We start from the raw sequence: 21,529 nt of genomic DNA, 5'->3' as shown, positions 1-21,529 counted from the left end.
CCCTCTTCACTGCACCATTGTCTCATCCACGCATTGAAACTCTGGAGCTTGTGACCTCGCTGTGACTTCAGGAGTCCTCTCCCAGGGGTTGCTGGGAGCAGTATGCAGATGAACCTTCCAGTCCTCTTCTACTGCAAAGGATGCGGGGTCTCTGGAAGCTGGGGCTGTGGAGTTCAAACCCTGGATCGCTCACTGTGACCTCTGGAGTCCTCTCCCAGGGGATGCTGGGAGTAGTATGCAGATGAACCTTCCAGTCCTACTGCAAAGGGTGTGGGGGCCTCTGGAAGCTGGGGCTGTGGAGTTGAAACCCTGGATTGCTCATTATGACCTCTGGAGTCCTCTCCCAGGGGATGCTGGGAGCAGTATGCAGATGAGCCTTCCGGTCCTCTTCTACTGTGTACTGTATCTCATTGTTGATTTGCAGACATGTATATTGGTTTATGTTGAATCTTAAGTTTAGAGTGTCCTTATTTCTTAGTTCCCCATGAGATGGATTCCTACAGAAACTGATCTATAACAGAACTACTTTGGTTAGGGAAACCATATAGACTGAAGCACCTATGTGCACCTAATCTATTTTATCTGAGTTTTTGTTGTGTTGTCTGCATTATGTATTGAGAACTTTTTAAAATTAATTTGTACACCACTTTGGGTGACTTCAATGAGGCCAGGAATGTGATTTATAAATGTGACAAAGAAAAAAGAAAGAAGGATTAACAAACCATTTGGAGATCACATATTTTTATTGGACTAACTCAATACATCTGCTATCTTCATTGGATCAATGAAGAAACAGTATAGTTACATTGGATTTAAATAGCACAGAGTTACTTAGGCTTAAGGATGTCTGTATAAGCATTCTTCACTAAACTGTGTCTATGGATGCATTTCTACAGCCTCATACATAGCTGCCTATGTACTATTTAAACCCAGCATACCTATGCTGCCGCTGGGGAGGCCGACCCGTGACCTGCAGAGGAGCTAGTAAGGTGAGCAGGCCCGTGAGCGGGCAGGAAGCGGACGGGGCGCTCAACAGGCTTGCAGCTCTGTAAGTCAATGATGAGGAAACTTGGGAAGTATATATATTTATTTATTTAGAAGCTTTTATATACCGATGAACGTTGGGAACATCTCATCGGTTCACATTAAACAAAATGCAGCTAAACAAGCTTTACAGAGAAACAAAGAACAATGCGAATAAAATAGAACAACAGTGAGCAAGGTAACATAACATTACATACAAGGAGAGCTGAACTAACTAAGGAAACTGCACAATTTACATTATGTGGCATCATAATATAACTAATTACAAGTAGAATATCAAATAAGTTAGAGGAATAGAGGAATCAGGGGGAAGAGGTGAGCTGTTATGAGTATGCTTGCTTGAAAAGGCAAGTTTTCAGGTTCTGTTTACATTTTTTGGGGCAGGATTCCTGACGAAGGAAGGGTGGGAGCTTGTTCCATAGGACAGGTCCCACTAAGGATAGTGCCCGAGCTTTAGTGGATCCAAGTTTAAGGTGTTTAGGTGAGGGGATGAGTAGTGTTGCTCTGTGTTGTTGTCTTGTAGGTCTGTTTGTGTTGCGAAAAGTAAGGTGTTCAGTGAACCAGTACATGTTTTGGGTGTGGAGTGCTTTGTGGATGAGAGTGAGAGTTTTGTAAGTTATTCTTTCAGCGACAGGTAACCAATGAAGGTGTTTTAGCACAGGGGTGATGTGGTCTCTTTTGTGTGTGTTAGTGAGGATCCGCACTGCAGCATTTTGGAATAATTGTAGTGGTTGCTAGAGATGTGAATCGTGTGATCGATCGTCTTAACGATCGATTTCAGCTGGGAGGGGGAGGGAATCGGATCGTCGCAGTTTGGGTTTTTAAAATATCGTGTAAATCGTGTAAATCGAAAACCGACACACTAAAACATCCCTAAAACCCACCCTGACCCTTTAAAATAAATCCCCCACCCTCCCGAACCCCCCCAAAATGCCTTAAATTACCTGGGGTCCAGTGGGGGGAGGGCGGGAAAACCGGCACACTAAAACAACCCTAAAACCCAACCCGACCCTTTAAAATAAATCCCCCACCATCCCGAACCCCCCCAAAATGCCTTAAATTACCTGGGGTCCAGAGGAAGGGTCCTGGTGTGATCTTTTACTCTTGGACCTCCGTGCGTTGTAGAAATGGCGCCGGCGCTACCTTTGTCCTGTCATATGACAGGGCAAAGGTAGCGCCGGCGCCATTTTGTTTTTTTGTCCCCCGACGGCAGGAGCGTAGGAGATCGCTCCCGGACCCCCGCTGGACCCTCAGGGACTTTTGGCCAGCTTGGGGGGGCCTCCTGACCCCCACAAGACTTGCCAAAAGTCCAGCGGGGGTCCGGAACGACCTCCTGCAGTCGAATCATGTTGCTGTACGGCCGGCGAATCGTGTTGCCGTACGGCCGGCGCCATTTTGCGATAAATTTTGACGATAAATCGGGGGAATTGTTATTGTATCGCGGCTCTAATGATTTTTGACGATTTAAAATATATCGGACGATATTTTAAATAGTCAAAAAAGATTCACATCCCTAGTGGTTGCAACGTACTTTTGGGTAAGCCTAAGAGTAATGCATTGCAGTAGTCAATTTTGGATAAAATGAATGCTTGTAAGATGGTGCGAAAGTTGCTGAGGGGTAGTAGGGGTTTGAGTTTTTTAAGGGAGTGAAGTTTGAAATAACAGGCTTTGAGTGTGTTGTTGATGAATTTTTTGAAAGAAAGATGGTTATCAATGGTGATGCCCAGACTGCGAACATGTTGGTTGGAGTCAATGGAGGAGTGGGGATTGTGGCCTGGCTGCAGGGAATGGGGAATGCTTTGTGGAGTGATGTAAAGAAGCCCTGTTTTGGCCGTGTTGAGTGCTAGGAAGTTTGTCAGGAGTTTATTAATAACCGATAGAGTGGAGTTCCAGGTATCAGTAGCTTTTTGAAACGAGTCTTTTACAGGTATGAGAATTTGCACATCATCAGCATAAATGAAGTGCGAGAGGCCTAGATTGGATAGAAGGTTACAGAGAGGGAGGAGATAGATGTTAAACAGGGTGGAGGAAAGAGAGGAGCCTTGGGGGACACCTTGAGGGAGGGGGATGGTTTTGGATGTGCAGTTGCCTATTTGTACACTGTATTATCTGTCATGCAAGTAGGATTGGAACCATTGGAGGGCTGATCCTGTATTGCCAGTATCTGAGAGGCGTTTAGTATTTTATGGTTGACAGTGTCAAAAGCAGATGAGATATCTAGGAGGATCAAGATATGTGAAAGGCCTTTGTCAAGGCTTTTGAGGATGTAATCAGACAGGGAGGTTAGCAAAGTCTCAGTACTATGGTGTCGTCGAAAGCTGTATTGCGATTGTGAGAGAATGTTGTGTTCGTCTAGGTACTCAGTTAATTGCCGGTTGACAGACTTTTCAAGGATTTTAGCGATGAGAGGCAAATTTGAAATGGGGCGAAAGTTGGTAAGGTCAGAAGGATCCAGAGTCGTTTTTTTCAAGATAGGTTTGATAATGGCATGTTTAAGAACATAAGAACATTCCGGGGAACGATGCCAAGTGTGATGGATCTGTTGATGATCTTTGAAATGGGATTGGCGATGATGTTAGGGATGGTAAGGAGAGTTTTAGTAGGGATGGTGTCTGATGGGTGTGTGCATGGTCTCATTTTTTTTTAGCATAGATTCAATTTCCACTGCGGAAGTGGTTTCAAGTGCAGGAAGCCTTGCAGTGTTGCTATCCAAATGGAAGTCAGAATATTTATTATTTATTTGTTTATTTATTTATTTGTTTATTTATTTAATTAAAGTTTTTTGTATACCGACATTCGTTAAGAAAACATCACATCGGTTTCCATGGAACAAAAAGTAGCCAACGGGGCTTTACAATGAAACTGATAATAGAACTGGGGGGGGGGGGGGGGGAGGGGGGAGAAACAAAGGTTATGCTGTACAAATAGGTAAACGCAATAACATAGTTAAATACAAGTATAGATTATTTACAATGATATGTTAGAAGGAGAGCATTAAGAAGGGGGGGAATTCGGTCGTATACCTGGAGGGCAAGGGGAGGGGCGGGGTGGGAAGGTGAAGGAGAAAAGGAGTGACAAGAAGGGGGGATCATGCGTAGGCTCGTGTGAACAGCCAAGTCTTGAGGTTTTGTCTGAATTTCTTGGAGCAGGTCTCAAGGCGTAGGTGGGTGGGCATAGAGTTCCATAGGGAATAGACTTGTGGAAGGGAATCGAGACATAATATTGCTTATTTTCGTGTGGAAGAATATAGCTAGGTCTTCACATTTGCCCTGTTCATCTCTAAGTTGTGTGCAAATAGGACTGGATTTAGTTAAACTGTTTACTAATTCAAAAAGTGCTCGAGGATTAAGAACATAAGAACATAAGAACATAAGAAAATGCCATACCTGGTCAGACCAAGGGTCCATCAAGCCCAGCATCCTGTTTCCAACAGTGGCCAATCCAGGCCATAAGAACCTGGCAAGTACCCAAAAACTAAGTCTATTCCATGTAACCATTGCTAATGGCAGTGGCTATTCTCTAAGTGAACTTAATAGCAGGTAATGGACTTCTCCTCCAAGAACTTATCCAATCCTTTTTTAAACACAGCTATACTAACTGCATGAACCACATTCTCTGGCAACAAATTCCAGAGTTTAATTGTGCGTTGAGTAAAAAAGAACTTTCTCCGATTAGTTTTAAATGTGCCCCATGCTAACTTCATGGAGTGTCCCCTAGTCCTTCTACTATCCGAAAGAGTAAATAACCGATTCACATCTACCCGTTCTAGACCTCTCATGATTTTAAACACCTCTATCATATCCCCCCTCAGTCGTCTCTTCTCCAAGCTGAAAAGTCCTAACCTCTTTAGTCTTTCCTCAAAGGGGAGTTGTTCCATTCCCCTTATCATTTTGGTAGCCCTTCTCTGTACCTTCTCCATCGCAATTATATCTTTTTTGAGATGCGGCGACCAGAATTGTACACAGTATTCAAGGTGCGGTCTCACCATGGAGCGATACAGAGGCATTATGACATTTTCCGTTTTATTCATCATTCCTTTTCTAATAATTCCCAACATTCTGTTTGCTTTTTTGACTGCCGCAGCACACTGAACCGACGATTTCAATGTGTTATCCACTATGACACCTAGATCTCTTTCTTGGGTTGTAGCACCTAATATGGAACCCAACATCGTGTAATTATAGCATGGGTTATTTTTCCCTATATGCATCACCTTGCACTTATCCACATTAAATTTCATCTGCCATTTGGATGCCCAATTTTCCAGTCTCACAAGGTCTTCCTGCAATTTATCACAATCTGCTTGTGATTTAACTACTCTGCACAATTTTGTGTCATCTGCAAATTTGATTATCTCACTCGTCGTATTTCTTTCCAGATCATTTATAAATATATTGAACAGTAAGGGTCCCAATACAGATCCCTGAGGCACTCCACTGTCCACTCCCTTCCACTGAGAAAATTGACCATTTAATCCTACTCTCTGTTTCCTGTCTTTCAGCCAGTTTGCAATCCACGAAAGGACATCGCCACCTATCCCATGACTTTTTACTTTTCCTAGAAGCCTCTCATGAGGAGGTGGTGGATTCTATGTGCGTAGAAGTCTCTTTTTGCTTTGTTGATGGCTGTTCTGTATGTATGGAGGTAGGATCTGAAGGTAGCTAGTAGATCGGAGGTGGGATTTTTGCACCAGTTTCTCTCCAGTTTTCTGAGGCTGCATTTCATGGATTTGAGCTCAGTGGTGTACCAAGGTTGCTTATTGCTTTTAGATGGGTCGATCAGTTGCGATTGTATGGGGCAAAGCTCATCAGCAATAGCTTTAGTAAAGTGATTCCAAGACTCGAGGGCAGTTTCAGCATCAGTTAGGTCAAGTTTGTTGAATTCCAATGTGAAGGCTGTTACTAGGTCTTCTTGTTTGCAGTTGCATCTGAATTGAATAGGTTTTTTTTGGGTTGTGTGGGGGTAGAAGAACTGTTTATGGAGCAGGAGATGTCAATGCGGAAGTGATCAGACCATGGAATAGGGGTGCATGAAGGTGAGTTGGATTGAATTTGGGAATTGGTGAATATGAGGTCCAAGGTGTGGCCTGCTCTGTGTGTGTGGGGTTAGAAATTAGTTGCTTGAAGCCTAAAGCATCTAATGCAGATAATATGGCCTCACAGGAGGGTGTGATAGGTGTCACATCAACATGAATGTTGAAGTCTCCAAGGATAATTGCTGGAAGATGAATGTTTATGTGTTTGGTAATGTACTCAATTAGGATGGATGGGTTCTTTTCGAGGAGACCTGGTGGGGCATAGACAAGGCAGATTTGCAGGCTGGGAGCGGTGAATAGGCTGATTTCTAGTTTGTGTGGTGGAGGAATGGGTTTGTGCGAGATTTTAAAGGCCTTTTTAGCTGCTAGTAGGAGGCCTCCTCCTTTTTTTTTGGGTCTGGGAATAAAGAAGATGTCATATGTCTGAACAGGTAGTTGGTTGATAATAGCTGTGTCAGAGTCCTTTAGCCATGAATCAGTGATGGCAAGTATGTCAGGTTTGTCATCTGTGAGGATGTCATAGATTATTGGTGTTTTTTGGAAATGGAATGAGCATTAAGTAGGAGGATTGTGAAAGTAGTGAGACCAATTAATTGTGTGACTGGAGTGGTCATGATGGGTAGCAGGTTTCTGTGTCTTTCCAGTAAGACTTTGAGGGGGGGGGGGATAAGGGGTGCCCTGGTGTAGTGTTTAAGTATGTGTGTGTGTGTGTATATATGTGTGTGTGTGTGTGTGTGTGTGTTATGCATATATACACGAACACTGTAACTAATGGCACAGACTTCTGAATCTTCTACCATAGATTACTTTGCTGTTTTGTTTCTTCCACAGTGCAAAAGCTTCTGGGTTTGGAACAGCTGCTGCCTTAAAAGGTTCAGATATGTATCTTAAGGCACGAGTGTCTCCTGGGGGGGAAAGTGTTATAAAAGCTATGGTATTTATAGTAGATTGTCTTTCTAACTTGTTCCAGCAGCAAAGCTTAGAGTTCTGGGCACCTCCAAAGTTTTCCCTCATCATTTTGTTCCCTCTAAGGTAAGGTATTTGCTTGGATAGCATGCAATCTATGTTTAGCATAAATGTTTTGTAGTATGAAATTCTAACTGGTGCATGTCCCTTTCAGAATAAGATAGAATCTGCAACCATGCATTCACTGGGGTGTATCTAATTTGAAAAGTTCCTTGTTACAGTTTTGTATTTTTTTTAATGAAGGATTCATTAGACTGATTTAAAAAATTCCATTTACAATGCCAAGATGAAAAGTACATGAGGAGGAAGGAACAAGCTCTGCTTCAGATCTTTTCGGAAAACATCTCATCTGAATCAAACTGAGGTCTTCAGTCAAATCCTGACCCTTCGTAACCTTGATGATCTTTACTAGAGTAGGTCAAAATTGGCATTGTAATTAGCTGAAGCAGTGTTTGCACAAAATTAAAAGACTGTTAAGCAATCCATTTTAGAAGCAGTTTATACTGATTTTGCAGACTGCTTCTTCTGAAGGAGCAATGAGGTAGATGAAATAATAGCATAATGGATGCTGTTATTTTACCAAAAAATTCAAAATTCATTTTTCCTCTCATTCTTGAAACATAGTTTATCGCCTATCCAGCAGATTCAAGGTGATGTACAGTAAAAAAATATCCAGGGGGTATAAAAATCCATAGGAATAAAATGTATATTTATCAACTATTCACTGTTGCAAATAAATAAAATTACTATCCATGAAACCTAACATACAGATCGAATAACTAGACCAACCATATTCCTCGAATCCCAAAATACCAAATAGGGAGCAGAAATAAATCATCACATAATTAATGGAGCTTCAACCCTCCCCACCCCCCAAATTTTAAGTTTCAGAAAGTCAAAACACAATTAGTGAAGCTTCCAAAGCCTAAAATTCAAAGCATTCCTAAACATGGACCATTATTAAACAAAGAGAAGGAGAGGAGAAAGGCATCAAAAGACTGAGTCAGAGTCTATACCAAAAGTTTCAAAACTGAATGCCTTCCGATATAGATGTGCTTTCAAAAGCCACCTGAATTTAAGGTACTTCTCTTCCAGGCTAAGTTCCTTTGGTAGAGAGTTCCAAAAGACTGGTGCAACAAATGAAAAGCTGTGTGTTCATGGGTTGACCAATCAGCAAACCTTAAACATCAAAACAGGAAGCAAAACATCAGCACAACATTGTGGACAGTGGCCTGGCATGTAACGCTCAAATTGCTCATAAATACTAAAGGCCTTTCCCATGTAAAGCCTTAAAAATTAGATAATTGATCTTATATCGAGATCTATAAGAGACTGGCAGAGGACAGAGGAAATATGGGCCTTAGTTAAAAGTCCTGTTTCCCATTCTGTGCCTATACATAAAAATATTTCTTGAATAAAGTCCTGTAATTTTAGGGAGCAATGTCTGTATAATGGGGACGAGGGATCAGAACAGGAAGAAGGAAATAAAAGCAGGAGAGAAAGAGGCAATGGGGGAAAGCATTGAATTCTGTTTATCAGCAGAAAGAATTCTATATTAAGAGAGAATTATAGCTTTATTACAGATGTTGAAGAATAGATATTCAGAGGATGGGATAAACAGGGCTGAGTTGGGAGAACTGCAGATCACTTCTATCTCCTGGCTGAAATTCTTTTCTCAGCTGACTGGGGTTGGATTAAAGATAATGAGGGATTCAGATGAGAGAGGCAGGCAGGCCATTTTATCCATGTGCTCTACAGTTGATTAAATCACTTACAGGATTTAGTTTGGACTGGTTTGAAAGATGTTAAATGTGTCATTGTCAGAAAAGTTTCTTCCTGATAGCTTTAAGAAATCTTTAGTAGAGATGTGCTTCATTTAAAGATATCAGTTCAGGCTTCAGATCGGGCGCGCCACAGAAAATTTCGTTTTCCCACGGTTCGTTTTTGGGTTTTTTTCGGCAATTTTTGACGAAGTGCATTAGTTTGCACTAATGGGCCTTACTGCACACTAACAACCAGTTAGTGCACACTATCTCAGCATTAGTGCGCAGTACACCAAACAAAATAGTGTGCACTAGCTAGATGTTAATGCGCATTAAGGTCCGTTAGTGCACACTAACAGGTTAGTTAGTGCGCCCTAATAGAACTTACAGCGCACTAAGTATGTAGTAGTGTGCTGTAACTAATGTTAGTGCACACTAAAAAAATACAACTTAAAAATTAAAAAGTATCAATTTAGAGGAGTTTGTTAGCTAGAAAAACAGTGTGCACTAATTGGTATTACTGCGCACTAAGAGATATGCAGTACGCAGTAACTCCGTTAGTGCGCACTAACACGAAATACGAATTTTGCCGAAATGTTGGCAAAAATCGCTTTGTATATCGACAATACCGAACCATGACGAATTAGACAATATCGCTGACATTGTCTAATTCATGAAAAACGAATGCACATCCCTAATCTTTAGTAAGGCCTATCTTAAAGAATTCTTCCTTGGATCCAGCTAAGTGTGAAAACACTATCTCAAATCTACCTTCTCTAGCTAAAATAATTGAGAAAGTAGTGACTGATCAACTTTCTGTATTTTTAGTCTTTGGCTAAGTTAGCCACTAATCAGTATGGTTTTCTTGCAAGACACAATACAGAGTCGGGTTGGCTTCATTGACAGATGATGCCTTGTGTCTTCTGGATAAGAGTAGTTCTATGTTGTTATTTATTGACTTGTCGAGTGCTTTTGACCTGATAGATCACCAATTATTGACTGAGTGGTGTCAGGATCTTGGGTTTGGGGAGGTGGTTTGTCAATGGATTACCTCTTTTTTTTGAGTGAGTGGTCCCACGTTTTTCATATTGGAAATTATTTCTCCTCCTCTAGGTTGGTGAGTTGTGGAGTGCCTCGGGCTGCAGCCTTTTCACCGTTATCGTTCAATATTTTTATGTGTCCATGAGGTGATATTTTTAGTAAGTTGGGTGTTATCAGACATATTTGTGCTGATGAAATCCAGTTTATGGTGATCATAAATGGGGACATGATAAGCCTATAGGTTTTTTAAATGTTTGACTGTTTTATTACATTGGATGCTGGATAGCAAATTGATTTTGAATAAGAAGAGTAAGGCAGAGATCGTGTTGGTTCTCCTAGTAATAGAGAATTATGTTATCCCACTGTCCTCTAAAGAAAAAAAGTCTTGAAATGTACTTAGATTCTAATTTTCTTATGGACTCATATATTGGAGCAGTAGCACAAAGCGCTTCCTTTGAGCTTAAAATCATTTTTGTCAACTTTTGACCTTTTTTTGTTCAACAGTCATTGAAAATAGCAGCATAGTCATTGATTATATCTGAGTTGGACTATTACAATGTTTGTGTTGTAGGTGTAACTAAGAGACTCATTCATAGGTTGCAACTGTTGCAGAATGTGGCAGTTCAGTTGGTTCTGGGAATATCAAAAAGGGACAGACTAAACAGTAAACACTACATTGCATTTTTTTTACATTGGCTGTCTATTGTGGAGTGTGTAAAGTGTAAATTGCTGATGACAGTCTTTCGGGTTATGAGGGCCAATAAGTATATGTACATACAAATGTATATATATGCTTTGAAGTGTCTATTGAATCAGTGAATGTTGTCCTTTGATTTCTATATGGCTGATATTGTAAATAAAGTATTTCAGACTGCATTGTCAACTTAGTACCACATGTAATGGAAGGGCTTGCTTATGTGTAACAAAATGGAAAAAAAAAAAACACCTCACAACATTTTGATTGAAATTAAAAATGGCATTATATTCTAAAAATGTCAACAAGATCTTTCTCTCAGGGATTCAGCTAAACCAAATTTGAAAGTTTTAACACAAAATGTCAAATATAAGGAGGAGTAACTAATTTGCAAGACTAATTTTCTTTTAAAATTAAGTTATTTTATTTTGACTTCTAAGTTGTATGTTGGGATTTAGGAGTCATTTTTGGTTCTCAACCCTATACTGCTTTCACTCCAGAGCTCACAGTTGAGAAGACTGGCATCTGGCCCTTTCTTAACTATGACCTTTCCCGGTCTGTTATGCATGCTGGCCATGGCAGACCCGCGGCTGGTCCCCTCACCTCTCTCAGATGAATCCAGTGTCTGGTCCCTCGTCCCTGGCGGCGGTGGGCCACCGGCTCCGTCCTCGGGCCACCCCTGGTGGCTCTGGCTCAGCTGCAGTTCCCTGTGCTCCATGTCAGGCCTCTCCACGTGGCCCACAGAGAGACGCCGCCACTCAGCGCTGCGCCCCTCCCTAGACGTGCTCGCATCATTGTGCTTAAGTAGGGCCCATGGTGGGAAACTAGCCTCGGCCCCGGATGATGACATCAGCAGAGCTCCGGTACTTAAGGCCGGGCTCCGCTCCTAAGGATGGCCTTTGCAACAGGTCTCCACGCTGGTCGTGTACTCGCCTCATGGTGAACCTTCATTCTCCTTCGTTCCTGGTTCCTGATCCTCGCTGACTTCTGTTCCTGGTTTCCTTGTTCCTGTGTTCCTGATTCGTAACCCTCTCGGACTGCCTTCTTGGATTACAACTTCTGCTTTGCCTGCCCATGCTGTTGACTCTCTCCAAGCCCGGACCTCTGCTTTGCCTGACCATGCCATTGACTCTCTCCAAGCCCGGACCTTTGCTTTGCCTGACTACGCCGTTGCCTCTCTCCAAGCCCAGACCTCTGCATCGCCTGACTACGCTCTTGACTCTCTCCTTGTCCAGACCTCAGCCTTGCTTGCCACTGCTTCCAGATTGCCACTGGCCCTGACTCCAGCTTGTCCTATGATGCCTCTTCAGTCTACGTCCTGGACCTGGCCTATTCAGATTTCGGCCTGTTCTGGCTCGGTCGCCCTCTGTCTGACTTTGGTTCTATTGGCACCCGGGTCTCCGGGACTCCGTCTCGTCCAGTACAGACTTCTTCTGTCCACTGTTGCTGCCTCTGGGCTGACCTCTCGATCCTTCCATCAACGACGACATATGGAGGCCCACCTAAGACCAGCCAGCCCCAGCACACAAAGGCTCAACCCGCAGGGAACGAGGGCTGGTTTTGGTGAAGCACCAGCCGGCCTCCATTCTTCAGCCCACTCCGCCTGCCGACGGTGGGGACCTGTAGGATCCTTCCTACGGGTAGCGTCAACCCCACCTCAGCCCAAGGGTCCACCTCTGGTGCAACACACTCGGTGCATTTTCTAGCTATCTTAAAGACTTTTGTAGATACGTAGAGGTCAATATTCAAAACTGGCCGTTTATATAGGCAGATATAAGTTCAGCGGCACGGTAAAGCTTAGATCTGTACTGAATATCAGTAGTTAGGCGTATAAGTTATACTTCTATCTCATTCTGTCCCTGATCTGCCCAATGCATGCCCACATTTTTTGTGCATAGATTTTAGCCGTATGGCTAAGTGGTGGCTGCTGAACATGGACACATATTCAGCAGTCATTACTTAGCCACATAAGTCCTGCTTATCCGGCTAAATAGTACTGAACATATTTTGAATATTGACCTCTCAGCTAGTACTTCCAAGTCCAGCAGGTATGCACCTCCAATCAGCATACAGAAGAATAAAAGCAAGCATCATGAAAACTCATGACCCAGAAACACTCATGAAATACCTCAAGGATCTGTACGAAGACCAGCGCTTTTTAACATATTTATAAATGACCTGGAAATGCAAATAATGAGTGAGGTGATCAAATTTACAGATAAACAAAATTATTCAAAGTTCTTAATTCACAAGAGGATTGTGAGAAATTGCAAGAGAACCTTGCAAGACTGGAAAACTGGGTATGCAAATGGATGATGATATTTAATGTGGACAAGTGCAAAGTGATGCACATAGGGAAGATCAAACTAAATTATAGCTACATAATGCAAGGTTCCACATTTAGAGTCAACATCCAGGAAAAAGGTCTAGGCATCATCGTTGATAATACATTGAAATCTTCTGCTCAGTGTGTGGCAACAGCCAAGAAAACAAATAGAATGTTAGGGATTAATAGGAAAAGAATGGAGAATAAAATAGAGCATATCATAGTGCCTCTATATCGAGACCTCATCTTGAGTATTGTGTGCAGATCTGTTCACCGCATGTCAAAAAAGATATAACAGAATTAGAAAAGGTACAGAGATGGCCGACCAAAATGATAAAAGGGATGGAACGATTCCCCTATGAGGTTAGGACTCTTCAACTTGGAGAAGAGATGGCTGAGGGGAGACCTGATAGAGGTCTATAAAATAATGAGCGGAATAGAACGGGTGAACACAAATCAGTTGTTTACTCTTTCAAAAAGTACAAAGACTATGGGGCACACAATGAAGTTACTAGGAGGTACATTTAAAACAAATAGGAAAAAATACTTTTTACTCAGTGCATAATTAAGCTGTGGAATTTGTTGCCAGAGGATATGGTAAAAGCTGTTAGTATAACTGGGTTTGAAAAAGGTTTAGACAAGTTCCTGGACGAAAAGTCCATAAGCCATTATTAAGGTAGACTTGGGAAAATCCACAGTTTATCCCTGGGATAGGCAGCATGGAATTATCAACCTTTTAGATCCTGCCAGGTACTTGTGAACTGGATTGGCCACTACTGGAAACAGGTCTCTGGTCTTATGTTTATTCAGAACAATTTAAAATGCAAATAATGAGAGAAAATGCCAATGAAATGCAGGAGAATAAGCCTTTCAACCCTGGCAGTCACAGCAGGCCTGTCCTAGTCTGAGTGTCTTTAACTTGCTCAGTTTTCTGTCAGTGGCATTGATCCTGCCATCCTTCAGTGATCTCTCTCTCTTTTTATCAGCTTCCAGATCTTCTTTAATCAATCTGATGGACACCATTCCACCCTGGTTTAACTAATAAGCAAAATAAGCAGGTGATTAGGGCACCAAGGGAAGGGGGCACCACAGAGGGTTAAAAATTTGCATTGCTTTCTGTTGCCCCCTAGTTATAAGTAAATACTTTTCTTATATTACTTATAGCTATTTAGATTAAAAACATAAAATGAAAAATAAAAGTTTATATTTAATATAGTGGTGAGGTCTGTCCTGGGGGATGGCCATGGAAGAATACTGAATTTTTAATCTCTTATTTCACCTTCAGCACTTATTGAGTCTTAACATCTTGTCAGTTAAGCAATGGAAGGGCCGAGGGGGCTCCATTGTTGGGCTGTGCCTAGGGCATCAGTTGGCCTTAATCTGGCCCTGACACTATTCCAACATTTTTTCAGATTGTATCCATGCCTTTTTTCCTGATCAAGCCCCTTCAGGCATCCTTCATCCTCTCTGGCTTTCTGATAGTCCTACCTTCTTGCTGTATTTCATTTCCCACTGCACATCTCTGATTCCCTCTCACTGTTTCTGTTGTATGGATTTTTTCACTGTGTAATTGTTTTCAACTATAAAAAAAACCCCTCTTTTTCCCAGGTCCTCACAGCAGAGAGAGGGCTAGCAGGAGGTTGAGACCAGACACAACTCATCAGTGCCTCTGGGGTTATTCCAGATTCGGAGGGAGGGGAAGCAAAACTTCAGGGCCCTTAATAATAGGACAAGAATTACTCCTGGACTTAAATGAGACAAGCTCCACTCCGGGAATTGGTGTTCCATCAAAAATAAGCTTTACTCAAAGTTCAGTTTCTTCCATGAAAATGTTTTGACATAAGACGTTTCACATGTTTTCAAACTGGTATTTCACAAGCACATTCTCTTAGGAGGGCTTAACAGGCTCCTCTCTGAGGGTCAACCCTTCTACCTGATCTGCAATGCTCTGTTCTGCGGCGACCTCCTTTCATTTCTTCTGGGTCACGCTGGTTGAGAAGCCCAGGGTGCTACTGAAAGGCTTCCATCCTCCTCACTGGCAGACCCCCAACAACACAAAAATATTCCCCTGGTCTTCAACAACGGAGGACTCTTTCTGGAAAGGGCCAAGAAGCCCTAAGGATAAAGGCTTATCATCCAGAAATGGGGGAAGTTTTACTCTTTACAAGGTCCTAGATGTTTAGACAGCGATTCCATACCTTGAGAGGTAAAAAAAACCAAGGGGGAGAAACAACTCACCAGCCCCTTCCTTTGGGCCAGCAACTGTTCTCAAAGTTACCCAACAGGATCTAACATTGTTGGCGCTCTTCCTGCAAAACCGTGCAGGGGGGATGGAGCAAAAACTGCTTTCTCTCCTCTCCGATGCCTCTCTCTTTCTCTACTAGCTCCTTCTGAAAAACTCAAGAGCTGTGTTTCTCGACGTATTCAATGTCAGAAACTGGCTGGCTGGCTGACCTCCTAATCTGATGAGGAATGGCTGGCTGGTAGACTTGGGGAAAGACACCTTAAGCGTGGGGGAGGAGACGTTTCCTCCTGTGGCTGGGAGTTCCCTCCATGATCAAAGCACAGGGAGGGGGTATAGGCCCCACGCCCCTTCAGCAGTCTTTCCCAGCATCAACCCACCCATTTTTGCACCCATTGCTCTGGGTGCAAAAAGAAGCTGGTCTTTTTGCACCCAGAGCATGGGAGGGGAAAACCAGGCCCTCCTCCTTCTGGAGGACAATGTAAGCCAAGGGCTAATAATTGGTGGGAGCAGGGATAGATGCTGCTCCTTTAAGGTGCCTGGTGCTTGTAGCATAACCAGCAACCTGTTGGACATTTTTTTATTTACAGAGGTGAAGTGGAGGCAGTCTGGAACTCAGCTGAGCTCATTTTTAGATTGTCGGACCCATTGGTTCTTCAGTGGCAGCGGTTGTGAAAAGCCAGTGAGGTCTGGCAGCCTTTTTTCCCCCCTCCCACACCCAGAAGCAGCAGCAGTATACAGTTCACTGTGGCGCTTGGTATGAAGCTGTCACCAGGACATTTTTGGGCCCAGAGGTTTAGGGCAGTAGAGAGAATGTCCCATTCATGGCTGCAGGTGCCAGGCTGGAAGCCGGTTCATGTGCAGCTGCAGAGAGTGGTAGCAGCATGGGTCTGCTTCCTCCTGCAAATACTGCCACTCTGTAGACCAGCAAAAAATGCTGCCGGGGGACCGCTGCTGATCCAGAACCACTGCTCTAGAGGTCACTTTATTCTTTGATGGAATGTCCAATTGTGGCGCCTCCTACTGGGGTGTTTTAGCAAATGGATCTTACTACTATTCTTGCACTCACTGCCAATGTACCTTTTCTACTGTAGACACATTGCTTAGTAAGGAATCAAATGGTCTTTAAGACTTACATGTATTTAACTTGGGTAAGGACACCTAAAGAAATAAAAATAATGGTAATAATTATAATAAGGTCATGTTAATGTACCCTGAGGTCTATGTACTAAAGGGCATGGGTGTTAGTGCCTTCATTTAACACAGATGTTACCTAATGCCTATAAACAGCACATGTTATCCGCATGCATGATAGCATTACTGCATGGTAATGCTAATGACATGCCAAAAATAAATTTACGCTAATGGTCTCATGATGATATATTCAGTTTTAAAACTCAAGAGGATTAACATGGGCCACTTATCACAAGAAAGCTAACTACACCTTATTAAGTTTTATGCCAATGGTCCACCCCTTCCACCACTCCTCAAACACAATTATGCAGCTCTGCATCTTCCCACTTCCCCAGTCTCGGTTAAGGCCTCTGTGGTGCTCTAAAAAATATGCCTTCCTCCAAGAACAAAGTTAGGGCTAGGAACTCCCCGATTCAAACTGGTGGTCTGGGGACAAAAGAGGCAGAGAAACAGGGAGAGAACCACAGAGGCACCGGGGAGAGGGGAGCCCCTGGAATATGCATGACTTCTCAGGAAGGGTGGATCACCATGCACACCTTTCAGCCATTGCAAAGCGGGGTGTAAAGTTAGGCCTGGACCCTATGTAGCACACTATTTACGTCCCTAGCTTTTAAAAATGCAAGTTACTCTTGTAAATCCATAACACTCCCTCCCTCTGAATCGCTCCCATGGAATGTCTCTTTTTTACACAGCCAGATTTATGCACTTACGTGCATATATTTTAGGTGGCTGAAAATCCATGTAAGAGCATGCAATCAACATTTTATATATCCCAGTCCTGACTAAGCTCTGAGACTTTCTTTCTCCTTTCTCACTATTTTAATCTATGAATCTAGTAAGTTCATTCAAGTAGTCACAATGCATAACCCTGAGACTAACTTCCCTTGTACATGTCTAAAATCTTATGCCCATAAAAGTGGGGGAAGTTTTGGTTTGTGTAACATTAGACGTGTGACTTTGGGATCATAGGCATTGCTGTGCTCATTTCAAAATTCAATCCTTGTTGTCAGGACTTGAAATCTTGGGGGTATTTTGGCTCTGCATTTTATTCAATCTGATGCCCTTTTTTTATTTAAAAGATAATTTTCAAAGACCTCTGCGTGGTCCCTTATATGGGCATGTGGAGATCCACAATAGGATTTTATAACCTGTACATCTCTGGTCCCTGCAAATTATAAAATACATGCATATGTGTCCCCCAACATATGTACCTGTTTCAGTAGACGCAAATATTTGCGATGCATCATATAAACATAGGCAAGTATACCGTACACATGACAAAAAATGACTTGTACTTGTAAAATCCAGATTGTGGAAGTAGGTATAGTTTAAAATATGTATATGAACTTGAAATCACAAGTTTGCGGATACCTTCACTAGTTCACCCAGTCCAGCTCCAGTTCATCGAGATCCTCCCGCTACTTCATGAGTCTCACAATTTATTTATTTATTTTCCAGCTTATATATACTGTACACTCAGCAACAGCAAAATACATAATACACAAATACAATAAAACCTTCATAAAAATAATACTGCTCACTTTAGACCCAATTCAGAGCTAAAAGACAATCAAAACCAACCCTTTCACTTAATTTTAGCAGCCCCACCCGGGAATAACCAGACCTTTACCTTCTTCCTGAAGGCCAAATAATTAGACTCAAGCTTAACATCCAATGGGGCAGAATTCCATAGTTCAGGACCCCTCACAGAGATCACTCTCTTCCTACACTCCACTGTATGCACTTCTTTAACAGCTGGAATCAAGGAAAGAGCTCCCTGTGAAAAATCCAAGCTCCTATTGTGCTAGTTAATTAACAGGTGTACAATTGTGCAAATAAGTTGCCTAATGTACCGTATTCACATAAATCTCTTGTAAAATATCAACTTATGCATGAACCTCTTGGCCCCACCCTGGAATGCCCCGAAATCCCTCCCTTTTTCATTGAGGTAAATGTGTGCGTGAAACCGAAAATACATGCGTGCTTTTGATGTTTATAAAATAGCATGCACATGAATATAAGCTACTTGCGTGCACATATGCTAATTTTACACATGTAACGCCTTTGAAAATTAAATGTTTATCCATAATATCACAATTATGCTATTGATGCTAGTTGCTCCGCTTGCTGTTGTCTGCCTCTCCCATAGTTATTCATTGTTGAGTGACTGGGGAAGGAGAAGAAGGGAGGGAATAGATGTCAGGCAGGTTATAGGATGTAAACATCCAGCAGTGGTAACCACCATTACAGTTTCTATCTGAGATGCCGGCAAAAGCTATTCTGCCACTGTAAGCCATCTCTGATAGCCCGGCTAACGCCCTGTTCCACTATACCCCCAAATTGCTAATCCATGATGGCTGCCCTTCTTGGTGTGTCTTTCTAAAGTAATTCTAGTCCATCAGGAGGAAACTCAAGTCAGTCCTGGTTTTACAATTCATTGTAGGACTTGCTAACCTGCATTTTCAATACTAAATATGGGACTTTGAATTCTAAAACTCTTAGTGATGGGAGTTGAAAGATCTGAACTGCCTTGGAAATGTCCCTGATGAGCTGGAATTAGCAGACAGACGAGAATGTCTTGCTAAAAACCCTTCTATGATTAGATTCCACAGGTTTGTCAGAAAAGAGAGATCCTAGGGGAGAGGCAGTCGATCAAAGCTCATGAATATGCCAGCCATAGAGGCCTGTATTAATACAACACCGACTAATTGCTTTATTTGTTTCAAATGTTTAAGCACATTTGCAGAAAACAAGCAAAATATGACAAACAGCTGCCTGAGCTGTCACTACTGCAGGGAATCCCTTTTTGGAGAGCGCATACTGAGAGATGATAACCCTTACTGTCTTCAGTGTTACCACCGTCTATTTGTGAACATCTGTGAAGACTGTAAGCAGGCCATTGCATGGGATGGCAAGGTAACCCCTTATTATTTCTCTTCCTCAGAAATAATCAAAGTTTCTATTGGGATTACTTTAATGTGGTTCTTGCAATAAATGTTATCCAATGACAAAGCTTCTGACTTAACAACATAAGAACATAAGTCCTATGACTTTTCACTCAGCTCAGATCAATTTACAGAGTAAAACAATAAAAATCACCCTTTTGGACTTGATTTTCAAAGAGCTTTGCATAACATAAAGCCCCAGATAAATTCATATTTGCTGATCTTGGCAAATACATTTTTTCTGTAAATTTTTCTGAATTGAGCTTTGCAGAAATAGAAATAGATACGTACCTGTATCTAAGTAGTTAACTCTTCCACTGCTGCCTAAATAATGTATTTTTGTAGAGAATTTTTCATACTTTCCAGAAGCCTAGGAGGGCTTTGCTTCACTAAAGACTGCTTTCATCTGCAGGAAATCTCAGAACTTTAATAAGGAAAGATGTGAGCAGAAGGACTGCATGATTGTTGGGTATTTTTCTTTCCCCTTTTGGTTAACGCAGTATACTTTCAAAAGCTTACAGTCAAAGTGGGAGCAAAGGAAGCAATCCAGAAGATCTGTGGCTCTAGCTCACAGGGAAGGTGATGAGTTTCATGGATCCTAATGAGAGCGTTCTTTAGAGCTTGGTGTCAGAAAGAGAGAGAGAGGTGCTAGTAGCGACCTGTGGGCTGCAGGACCCTTGGGATTTTGTGGGATGTTTGCTCTTAGTCTGCTGCTGTCCACTTGTATTGCTGTCTTGGTGACCTGTTCTGTGCATTTCGCTTGGGGCAGTCAGTTTTCTTTGACTGGGGAGGTGGTTAAAAAATGTTTTAAAATAAATAAATAAATGTCCTGAGGTAAGGGACATTTGAGAATGAGCTTGTGAAGACAAAAGAAACCAGAGTTAGAAAGGGAGAGTTGTACCCTCCTCCAGTAGCTTAGCTTGGTGTGTTTCGTGGGGTTGAAAATAAGACCAAGGCTTAATGGTTACCACAGGACCCCCAAGTGCACAAGCTGGTGCGGAACAGGACTGTGCTAGGCTTGCACCCTCAGTGAGTTGTATGGTGTACATGTCTGTCATGTACGTTGTACGGAAAGCTAGGGCAGGTTAGCTATTTACATGTGGAAAATTATAATTCTCAACGTTGAAACAGATAGACCCTGTAACCTGTTCCATACATGACTAATCCTCAGCTTGGATACCTTGTGCTCCATTCGTAGAATAATAAAAAACAAAAAGCTTTCTTGCTATTTGCTAAGTACTAAACTCTTCCTCCATAAGCATAAGCTTTCTTCAGCTCCCTACCGGATGGCCAGCTGATTAAAATTCTGCCACTGCTTCTTCTTGCAGACCAGAAAGATAGCTAGTCTCACTCAAAATGGATTTGGGACTTTTTCCAGGGCACACTGAACAGTAAACTTTTCAGAGGAAAGAATGCTCTAGTATTAGACGCAGCAAGGGGGTAGACAATATTTCATCATGGAACGGGGTGATAGATACATGGAGCAGCCTCTCAGGAGAAATGGTGGAAACAGTAACAGGATTCAAGAAAGCCTGGGAGAAGCACAGAGGGTCCCTAGTTATAAAGAAGGAAAGGGAAAAGCCAGAGATCAATTGAAGTCCACATTGTGCCAGGAATGAAACTGGGCAGACTGGATGGACTTTGTGGTCCTTATCTGCCATCATATTCCACGTTTCTCCACTACTTGTCATGGTGCCATCTAAACTAGTGGAACCTGATATGCTTCGTGTCAGTATTGTGTTGCTTTTGTTTAAATTCTGTAGTTAAACAATTTAATTAAAATACGTTTTCCTGTTTTCTTTAAAGGATCTTGAATATAAAGACCACCACTGGCATGAGGCGTGCTTCAAGTGTGCCACATGTGCTTGCTCTTTGTCAGAAAAGCCCTTTGCAGTCAAGGATGAGCTCTTGATGTGTACCGAATGTTATTCTAACAAGTATTCTTCCAAGTGCTATACCTGTAAGAAGACCATTATGCCTGGTAAGATGACAAGAATTTCAACAAGCTAAATCAAATGTCAGTGACTTGGCTTTAACATTAGCATCCAGCCAAATAACACATCAGTCTCCATACACAATTTTTCTTCAAAGATATTATTTACCTGCGCATGTTTTCTTACTAAATAGCATTCAGTTAACTCAAAGATCAATACACACTAGAATCTTGAATGGGATAAGAGATAATCAGCATTTTGTGTTTATTTGCATGCATTAATCTCCTACTACCGAAGTTCTGGGTGATTTACAATTTAAAACTGCATGCCACATCTACAATAAAG

General features: G+C 42.1%; 1 protein-coding gene across 1 annotated transcript in view; it reads left to right on the top strand.

Moving 5' to 3' along the window:
• The first annotated feature begins 7,055 nt into the window (after positions 1 to 7,055).
• Positions 7,056 to 21,529, top strand: part of FHL5 (four and a half LIM domains 5) — a 38,457-nt gene continuing 23,983 nt past the window's right edge. The window contains exons 1-3 of the mRNA XM_029597010.1: positions 7,056 to 7,111; positions 19,041 to 19,221; positions 21,057 to 21,231. Coding sequence (XP_029452870.1) covers positions 19,066 to 19,221; positions 21,057 to 21,231 — 331 coding nt within the window. The 5' untranslated portion in view covers positions 7,056 to 7,111; positions 19,041 to 19,065. The remainder of the gene's footprint in view (positions 7,112 to 19,040; positions 19,222 to 21,056; positions 21,232 to 21,529) is intronic.

This window comes from Rhinatrema bivittatum, chromosome 3 (genome assembly GCF_901001135.1).
Source record: "Rhinatrema bivittatum chromosome 3, aRhiBiv1.1, whole genome shotgun sequence".
NCBI classification, from domain to species: Eukaryota; Metazoa; Chordata; class Amphibia; order Gymnophiona; family Rhinatrematidae; genus Rhinatrema; species Rhinatrema bivittatum.
Note: the sequence above shows the minus strand (reverse complement) of the source record. Positions and strands in the feature narration are given on the sequence as shown.